Source organism: Rhea americana, unplaced genomic scaffold (assembly GCF_003343005.1).
Source record: "Rhea americana isolate MKP2758 unplaced genomic scaffold, rheAme1 scaffold_96, whole genome shotgun sequence".
NCBI classification, from domain to species: domain Eukaryota; kingdom Metazoa; phylum Chordata; class Aves; order Rheiformes; family Rheidae; genus Rhea; species Rhea americana.
The window spans coordinates 1371898-1381810 of record NW_028187155.1 but is presented as its reverse complement, the minus strand read 5'-3'; the positions used below and the strand labels follow the sequence as shown (position 1 = coordinate 1381810).

The 9913-nt window shown below is 52.9% G+C and overlaps 1 protein-coding gene across 2 annotated transcripts; it reads right to left on the bottom strand.

Annotated features, from left to right (window-relative positions):
• Nucleotides 1-973: 973 nt before the first annotated feature.
• PDCD1 (programmed cell death 1) lies at nt 974-7009 on the bottom strand. 2 transcript variants are annotated; one of them, XM_085325113.1, is made up of 5 exons: nt 6901-7009; nt 4234-4566; nt 2887-3042; nt 2129-2163; nt 974-1249 (listed from the first exon to the last, which is right to left on the bottom strand). In XM_085325113.1, the coding sequence occupies exons 1-5, from the start codon at nt 7007-7009 to the stop codon at nt 1031-1033; spliced, it is 852 nt and encodes a 283-aa protein (XP_085181239.1). In that variant the 3' UTR covers nt 974-1030. The 2 variants fall into 2 exon arrangements, with proteins under 2 accessions (XP_085181239.1, XP_085181240.1); XM_085325114.1 differs by having other exon boundaries at nt 974-1246.
• Between the last annotated feature and the right edge of the window lie 2904 nt (nt 7010-9913).

Genomic DNA, 9913 nt, shown 5'->3' with positions numbered 1-9913 from the left:
GAGCTCTGCCGAGAGTCGTTATTTGCCTGCCCACGCACTTGCCATCACGAGTCAACAAACACCCCAGATGTGAAACCCTTTATTCATCCCTCGAGGCTGGATCCCTCTCTCACCAGGACTAGAAGCTGCCACAAGTGACTCCCAGCTGGCGCCATGCCCACACAGGGCTCTCTGCAGTGAAGAGCATCACTGTCCCAGGGCCAGCTCCCTTCCTCCCTTCCAGATTTCCCCTCTGCTAGAGAAGGAAACTGCCTGGAAAGATGAGGAAAAGCAGTTCTCTTTCCCATAGGTGTTTCTAAATAGCTCTGCATCAGGAAGATCTCTGCTCCAGTGCTAGGAGAAGTCTGTGGTACAACGAAGTCTGGAAAGGGCTGTTTTCTTCTGCTGGAGCAAGCCCAGGATCCCACTGGCTGATAGAGGCAACCATGTCACTGCAGCTCCCTAGGGTCACTTCAGCCCATGCCTCTGTGCACTCAGAGGCATTTTTTCCCCAACTCTTGCTTTGCCAGTAGATGTGGACCCAGGCAAAGGAAGCAGTTCAGCCACTCCTGAGAGCCTCTGTGAGGGAGTGGCAAGTGGAGGTAGAAAACCAAGGCCAAAGCATGATCTTCAGTGCAGCCTTCAGTGCAGAAACTCATCAGTGCCCTTATCTGATCCTCCCTGTCTTTAGGAGGCTTTTGGATCCCAGCAGTACAAGCTGGCAAGGACCTTTCCTTATCCCCTTGTACCCATCCCATGGCCACAGTGCTCACTGCGCCTGGGAGGGACCGTCAGGTGCCAATTCCAATGGCAAGCGTCTCTGTCACTCCAGTCCCTGTGCGCTGGTTTTCAATAGCTCCAAACTGTGTCTGGAGCAAGGGGAAGGGAGGACCTGTCCCTGCCCAGACACAGCTGTGGCAAGGTTTGTAGATGGCTGCCTGACATGGAGATAAAACAGGTGCCAGTGCAGGACAGGCTCCTGACAGGGCATCTCCAGGGAGGCTGTTGCAACACAAGGACAGGAGAAGGTGCATTGTGGGATCCCAGCCCTTCAGCAGGGCTGTGGCTGCACTTGCCAGCTCCTCTGGTTCTGGTTTTTCTTCCCCCGCTCTGGTGTAACTGGTTTCTCCTCCGGGAAGATGATAGTGGCATATTCAGTCTGGTCAGCTGGCTGCATTTCAGGAGGTGCCTGTGTGCGCTGGTCCCACTGGAACTCCAGCACACCATAGTCCACAGTGGACACAGACACCACAGGGGGCTTCTCCTCCTTCTGCAGAGCAAGGAAACTACATCAGGAGTGGCTCATCCTCTATCTAGAGGTCCTGTTCATCCCCAGCACAAACCCCCTTTCACAGTAACTACCATGACCAACTCTGAAGCCAGGAGGGCAAGAGTGATGGAAAGCAGTAGGAAGGATATGGGGTGATATTTGCCAAGAGAGGCCAGACTGAGCTTTGAGATTTGAGATCACTGCCGAGGCCAAACAGGGCTCAGAGCTGCCCTTGAGCTGTGTGCTGGGGGACACCCACCAAGGGCTATGCTCCCTGCCTGCCCAGCCTTTGAAGGAAGGAACATGCTAGGAGCCCTTTCTTCACCTCTCTGTTGGACACCGAGCCAGCCAGGGCTGGAGCGCAAAGCACACAAGGAGAGCCCAGAGCTGGGTTCATTCAGCCTGGAGAGGAGACACCAAATGAGGATCTACTTTCTGTCTACCTAATGGGATCAGAGATATGGAGCCAGACACTTTGTGGTGGCACTCAGCAAAAGGATGAGAGGGAATGGGCACAAGTTGCAACAAAGGAAACTCCAGCTGAACATATGAGGAAAAACACCTCCCCTCACATTGATTGCCTAGAGCCCTATCTAACATCAAAGATAGCCCTGCTTTGAGCAGGGCTCTTTGACCTGTCTTTGAGAGAGATCCTGTCCTACCTCAGGCAGTTTCTGATTTTGTGATGAAACTGTGCTGCAGGTGCAGAAAAGCAGTTGTAGCTGTGCAGTAAAGATCAAACAGCATTAGGAAAAATATGTAAGATGTAAGAAGTCTGTGAAGGTCTGATAAAGGGAGGCTCAGCACCCTCCACTCCCGCACCCCAGTGCCAGGATGCTCCTCCACAGCAGAGTAGGGTGTTAGAGGTGGGATACTTACCATCGGTGCATTTTCACTTGGTGGTTTTTGCACATCTGCAAAGCAACACATTTGGTTAGAAGATGTTTCTATGCCAAGACAGCATTAGCATCCAAGCCTGTGACTGACCCAGTCCCCACATGGCCTCAGAGAGCACTAGACACCGTAACTGTCACACCATGCTTTGCTTTTCTCTTCTTGGGCTGTAACAACCCAAGCATTACCAGAGCGTTACTCTGAAGTGCCATGCCACAGTCCAGGGTGCTGCTAGAATTAGCAGAGTGAAATTCCTTAAGGGTCCCCAGGGCAGCACCATCTGCTCAAGATGCAGGTGCCCCTCTGGGAGAGCTCACACCTTGAGGCCAAGGAAATGTCCCCAGCCCTGAGGCAGGGAGATAAAAAGGGACCACAGAGGAGCATGGGCAAGATACATGGGTGAGCAGAGCCCAAACAACCTTCTCCTCCTCTGGGATGAGAGAAATGGCTGGCCCCTCCTCACATGATCCATAAGCCCTTGGGACACAGGCTGGTCCATGAGGACCCCAGCAGCCTCCTCTGCTTTGTGGTCTCTGTGTCATGGGGCCAAGCCAGCCCTGAGTCTGGGCATGGTGAACCAGCCCACCAACTAACCCCAGGGAATGGCAGGCATCCAGTTCCCCCTCGACAGTTCAGAGCAAGGTATGCTGCATAAGCATCACCCTGCAGGTCCCCCACAGAGCCCTGAGCCCCTCAGCACAGCAGTGTCCCTAGAGCAGGGTCCCTGGGGTACCCCTTTGTACCTCCTCTCCTGTATGTGACAGTGAAGTAGCCGAAGATCAAGAGCACAACAGCACCGCCCAGCAACAGGATGCCCACAAGCACAGCCTTGATGTGGTCTGGGGGGTCACTTTCCTCTATCTGAGGCTCATCGGTGGCATTTGTTTTCTCAGGAACTGCTGAAATAACCATCCAAAAAAGGTGAGGAGAGGAGGGGGGGGAGCAGGTCAGGAGTATGAAGTGGCCTCTAAAGTCTCTGTGAAACATAAGAGGGGAAGGCACTGGGGTCTCCCCCAAAAGAGATCAATTGCAGATGAGCTGCCACAAGGATCTAAGCCCTGGCTCATCTCCCTCAGATGCAAGCCCCTTGCTCCCAGAACGGAGCTGTTCAAGGGTGAGGGCAGCTCCCTGGTTAGATCTTCCTGCCTCCTTCTTTCAATAAGGGCATGCTGCTCCCAGAGCATCACTGGGGAAGCAGCCCCAGGGGAAGGAAGATCTCCCACCTCAGGGCCAGGTCCAGCCACAGGGTGGATGGGGATGAGGGTAGGCTACTGTCTGTCTCCACACCAGAATCATGCATGCAAAGGAGAGGGAAAGAGCAGAGCTGTGATTTCCTCTGACATGACAGATCTTTCCCCAGCTAGTGGACTACGAGGTTGCTCTCCCTGCATGCCAACCTGCCACAGGAGCCTGCAGTGTGGCTGGCAGCTGTACACCTCACCAAATGTGGGTGTCTTCAGCCCTGGGACACTTCGCAGCACCGCGTGACATTCAAGGCTCTGATCTCCCAAGCCCATGCAGAAATGTTACACAGCCCTCTAGGAAATGATCTCAAAAGAGTTGATAAAGCACCTGCTTGGCAGGAAAGACCTTGGGTTGACCCTGGAGAGCCCCACATACTGCTTTGTAGCCTGAAGCCCTCAGGAAGCACACACTGTCATGAGGCTGCGTGGGGTGACATGGGCTGGGGCAGAGTTTTCTGCACACAAGCCAGGATCATCAAGCCAGCATCTGCTCAGGGCCACCTGGCACCCCCAGAGCTCTGGCTCAGGGGCTGCAGAGAGGTCCCTTCCTGCTCCCCTCATGCCCCACATCCATGTACATCTGACACCAATGCACACTGCATGTGTGCCAGAGTCGCCTCGCCTGGCAGTTGACCACAAGCAACCCCCAGACTGAGAAGCAGGGCAGAGGGAGGGCATTGCTCCACGGCCGGTACATGCAAGGCCCCACACTCATCGTGGCCCATCACACAGGTCTCATCCCAGTCAGATGACCCTGAATAAATCCCTGACTCCTCTGCAGACATCTAGGCCCTGTGGGGGATGACACCAATGATCCATCCCTATCAGCCCAGCTCCCAGGCTGACCTGTGACCATGAGGTGGGACCGGTTGCTCTCAATCACTTTATCAGATTGGAAGAAGGCAATCAGCCCACAGTAGTAGAAGCCCGAATCATTCTGGTGAAGGTTCAGGATCTCCATCTTGAAGACAGAGGTGTGGTTTGTGAGCAGATACTTCTCCGTCTTCGTAGGGGGGTTGCTACGACTGATTTCAGCAATTTTTTGGGGCTGGCTGTGGTTGGTCTCTTTATACCAGTTGAGGCTATACTCCAAGCTGGAGATGTTCTTCATGGAGATGTTGCAGAAGAAGGTGGCTGAGCCACCTACTGGGAGAGTTAGCATGGCTGGGAAAAAAGTCACTGTTTGGGAGAGAAGAAATACGGAAAAGACATGGTTACAGTAGGCACTCAGGCTGGTACAGGCCTCAGAAGCAGCCTTGCCTGCCATGCCAGCACCAGAGTTATAAAGAAGCAGTGAGACCCTGCTATTGCCCCTGCTAGTGCATCCACAGAGGGGTATGATGGGCTCCTAGCCCCAAAACCCTGTCAACCCATCATGCTTCTGGCTTTTATGCCAAAAGGTCCATGCATTTCTCAGCATTTCTCAGCTCTTTCATCCTCAGCTCATTAGAATCTCATGAGTCAAGCTCTGCAGGTTTGCCAGGGACGGTTACCCAAACACCTGGCCAGTTTGAAGCATTGCTCCAACTGTGGAGGTGCGTACGCTAGCCCATGCCTCTGCCCTTGAGCAAAGGGGCACTTGTACTTGCCAACCACAGGGCGATGCTCAGAAGTAACTATACCATGGGATGGTTTTAGCAGAACAAATTCTGCTCTTAGTTATCCACAAATAACCCCCAGGAACTTCTCCAGTGGGGAAAACAGACTTTGGGGGTTGTATTATTATTATATCTATGCTCTATTTTTATGTCTGAGTCATCCCGCCTCCAGCTGATGTCACCTCCGAAAGTGAGGGGAACCAAGCCCCCAGCACAGCACGCGAGCCCAGCACGTGCCTGGTGCCCTGTCCCAGTGCTCCAGCTCTGTCCACAGCTCGCCACTATCTCCCAGGAGTATAAAGCAGTGGACAGTGCCTCAGGCTGGGTATCCATCCATCTCCAGCTTTGGACAAGCAGATGGAGCAGAGTGACATGATCCTGGTAACACCATCCCCTTCCAGTCTCCGTCCCCTTTCAACTTGCTGCCATGGGCGACACAGGCACCATGAACATGATTCAAGTGCCCTCCACCACTTCCAGAGCAAAGCCAAGGTTTCAGATTCACAGTGGTGCCTGCTCCCCTTTTTGTTCCCTCAAGCCCCAAACTAGCAGCAGTTATCAATAATGAGTTTATCAATAATGAGCTGGCCTATCCTTCTCTCTGTCCATCCCTCACTTTAGCTGTTCAGGTTGCTTAAGAATGCAACACTCAGGCGTGAACAACCCAGTCCAGCAGGAAGAGGTAGCTGTTGTATTAAATTCTGTTTAGAGCAATAAATAAGAGAGGAAGAAGTGTTTTTCACATAGATTATCTGACCAAGGATATAATCCAAGCCACCTAAGTATTGAAAAGTCCCTGCCACTGGGAAACCTGTGCCCTTTTCAGAGATCACCACCAACACCAGCTTCTGAGCTCATAAGCAGAACCAGAAAGTTCCTCCTGTTCCTTCGGCATAGTTCCTTCAGTACAAACACCATCTTGGGATTATTAACCATACGTGAATCTGGGACAATTCCTTCAATAGATGTGGGATTAGGTGGAAAACTGGACTGAAAAATGATGAATGACTTTAAAAAGAAGGAGTGGACTGGGGGACTGTCCCAGGTTTCCATCGGACGTTTGGTATGTCAGTGCCTGAGAGTTTTAATTTTTTCAGTGTTCTGAGGTTTTTTGTCTTTAACGAGAAATATTTAACAGGCGCAGGTCTCTGCTTCCTACCAAGTGTAGCTGTCAGCAATGAATGAACCTCTTAAGCAGAGGATGTTTTTCCATGTTTCCCTGTTTCTTTCTAGCACCAAACTCACAAACAGTTTGTCCCTGCCTGGATTTAATGCCTGCTGAAAGGACAGGTAGGGGACTTTTCAGCCCTGCATCTGTGTTCGGAGCAGAGCAAAACAGCAGTGCGAAACGAGGCAAGCTCCAAGAAAGACGGAACACGTGCACTGGGGCCAGACCTTTTGTGCAGAGCTTTTATCAGGGCTCTTCATCACCCTGTCCTGGCTCATCCGCTCACTTCCCTCCTCACCCAAAACTGCCCTGAGTAGAAATGCCTGCAGGACTCTGGACTTGTTAGGGTCAAGCTCAAACCAGGAGGCAAAGCCCAAAGGTGAAGCCTGAAACTGTGAAAGCCAGAAGAGCAAAACCCAGACCCTGCACATTCTGCCAAACCCAGGCTTTCAGCCTAGAGGCTCAGTGCCAAACCCGCACCGCAGCTGGCGTCCCCACAGGGGGCTCAGGATCTGCCGGTACCACAGGCCAAGTATCAGCTCAGGACCTGTCCCCTGCTCCATCCTTTAATCTCGTATCTAATGGCACATCACCATTTCCCTTGCTTCAGCCAAGCGTACCCAAACGGTTTAGCTTTTCTGCCTTCTTGATGCTGGAGCTATTTTTACTACAAAGCTCCCAGCCTACAAGCATTTTCCACCGGTACGAACGGCACGGGCTTCACTCATACACGCCCCGGGTACCTACCCAACTGGGAGCCCCCCAAGACGGGGCTGCAGCACAGCAGGGCAGCACAGAGGCCGGCCAGGGCAGCATCCGCGTGGCCCCACGTTGTTCTCGCCGTGCCGAGAGCCATGCCGAGGTTGTCCCCTGCCACAGGCAGACGCGCCGTCGTGCTGCTGGTGCCACGAATCCTGCCAGCCGGCCGCCCCCGTTTCAGTGCCTGCCGCGGCTCCCCGGAGCTGGCTGGCCCTGGGGTGAGCACGGCAGGGGCTGGGATGGAAATGAAACGTGCCCATCTCTGCCCCAGAGGGAAACCCTCGCCGCCTCCCACCCCAGCTTCCTCCTCAGCGCAGGCAGCTCCCAGCCAAACCACGGCCAGCCCCCTTCCCCTCCCCGCGCCTGCCCCTTCCCACGCAGGCACCCAGCAGCCGCGCGGAACCGTGAGGGGCCCGGGCACCAGCCCCACGAGGAGGCAGGAAGGCAATCTCCGCCGCCGCACCAGCTTCCCGGACCTCGGGCGGCCGCTTGTTTCGGGAGTCTCAGGGAAGCTCCTGGGGACGGAGGGGGCAGGGGACACAGGGCTGTGCACTGGCTCCAAGGCTGCCCCAGGAGGTGCAGATGGGATGTCTCAGGGTCCCACTACCTGCGGGACCCCCGCCACAGTGCCTGCACTGGCATGGGCAGCTGGTAGCCTCCTGGCACTCCACTATGGCCCAGGAGGCTGCTCCCACCAGCAGTACACAGGGAAAAAGAGAGCAGAGACCCCAGAAATACACAGGAAAAGGAGAGAGAGAAAAGAAAAAGGGAGAGGAGCTCTCACAGAGATGGACATTTGGCCTCTTTAGGCCTGTTTCTCCGCTAACTTTGCAGAGAGCAGGGGTGGGTGCCCAGCACAGGGGTATCAGTGGGGTGAGCTTTGCAGTAGACTTCTCTAATTTCTCCGCTGGCAATGTTCCCTGCTCACCTCGCTGACTAATATCTACATAGGAAATAATCAGCAATGAAACCATGCCATTCACTGGCTCCTCCTGCTTCCCTTGAATGCAGCCTTGGTGCACCAGCAGTTTTGGAAAGCGTCAGGGGAAAATTAATAATTGGGGGCTTTTCTAATGATGATCTCATGATTTTCCAGGCTTTCAGAAATGAGCTTCATGACTGGCTCACGTCTCGCTTTCAAACACAGCAGCAGGTGGACAGCAGACAAGGATGCAGCCTGCTTATCCGGGATGGCCAAGGAGGGAGTTTCCTGAGCCAGAGCAGGCAGGGCTCTGAGTCTGTGGTGACAGCTCATCCCAGACCATCCTCTTTTAAAGTCTCCTCCCGGCACTTCAGCTTCACCCCTCTCTGGCGAGCTACTTGGGCTAAAGAGCAAACGGTGATGGGTGATCGCATGGGCTGTCCCCTCCCTGCACCTTTGCATGCAGCCTAGCCTGGCCTGGCCTTAGGCCACCGTGCTGCCTAGCAGGGTTGCAGTGGAAGCGCTTTTTACCCAACAAAATGGAGCAAGCTGGAGGCGAGGTAGTTACTGCCTCTGCAATTTCCTGATTTCTCATTTGGGAACAGAGAGAATAAAATAAAGTAAAAAATAATAATAAAATAAAATAGGACGAGACGGGACAGGAATGGAACGGAAAGGAACAGAAGGAAAGGGAAAGGGAAAGGGAAAGGGAAAGGGAAAGGGAAAGGGAAAGGGAAGGGAAAAGGAAGGGGAAGGGGAAGGGGAAAAGAAAAGGGAAAGGGAAGGGGAAGGGAAGGGAAAAGAATTCTGAAAAAAATGTGTAGAGTTTCATTAAAAACAAATCCCAGAAAAAGTGAAAGCTCATTCCAAGCAGGCTTTTCCTCCCAGAGGCTTCGTGCCTCCAGAACCACAGTATCACTGGAGCACTCCAACACCGTTCCCTTTGGATACCCCCTTGATCCCCTGCTCAGCCGCACTCCATGCCACTGTGTGCAGGAGCTTGCCAAGGGCTTTACGAAAACCCCCACCACAGGCTCCACACCATCACTTCTCTTCTGCCCAGATGACAAGCAAAAATGAAAAATAATTCAGCCAGGCCTGGTAACTAACTGCCTTGGAGAGGCAATGGGCAATGCCAGGGGCTGAGCTGGAGTTGGACATCAGTGTCCTGTCTCCTGAACAGAGCTGGTAAAGGAAAAAAGTCCAAATGGGCCATAATGCAATGAAACTTTTCCCTCCTGCCTCCAGTGGCTCAGCCAAAAGTAGCATTTTTGAGTTGTAAACCCCTCAATGAATGTTTCTTCTGTGAACATGTCTAAACAATTTTATATGAACTTTTGGAATTCATAGATTTTTGGCCAGGAGTAGAATACTCCTAGAGTAACCCCCTGCTCCCTGCCCAAAGGCCCTGGAGAGATGTGGCCTCATGATCCCATTTCCAATGGCAATGCCAAACTGTGAGACTGTAAGTGCTGGGCTCCCTCCCCAGTTCTACTACCACCTCTCACCTGACCTGGAGAAAATCTTTGAGCGCTTATTTTACTCTGTCAAACAGAGGTGGTGATACCAAACTGCTCAGATGGGTGTGGGGAGGGTTATTTAGCACTTGCAAAATGTTTTGGTTTCTAGTGGTGGAAGATGTGACAGGTATTACATTACAGAGATCGCATCTTGCCAAGTTAGGGATTGGCAGGAAAAACTGGCTCATCATGCCTGCACTGCACGGTCCCCATGCCGTCACTGCAGCTCTGGCTGGCAACTGTCTTTGATGAAAATCATAGCACGATTGCTCACACTTTCCAACACACACTTGAAATGAGGCATAAGGGGATTGTTATCTGGGGCAAGGAAGGCAACATGTCCACTAGAAAACAACAACTGCTAAATTTAGACTGAAAGGCAGAATTTTTTTGATGCTGGGAAGAGTGCCTGGCTGGGAAAGACCCCAACACCAAGATGAGAACTTTTCCCACACAGCCCTTCGGTGTGTCCCAGAGCAGTGGGAATAGGGAAACCACCAGTTCTGTGGAAGAAAGTCAGAAGCAGAAAACGTCTTTTCATCTGCTGGGCAAACACACA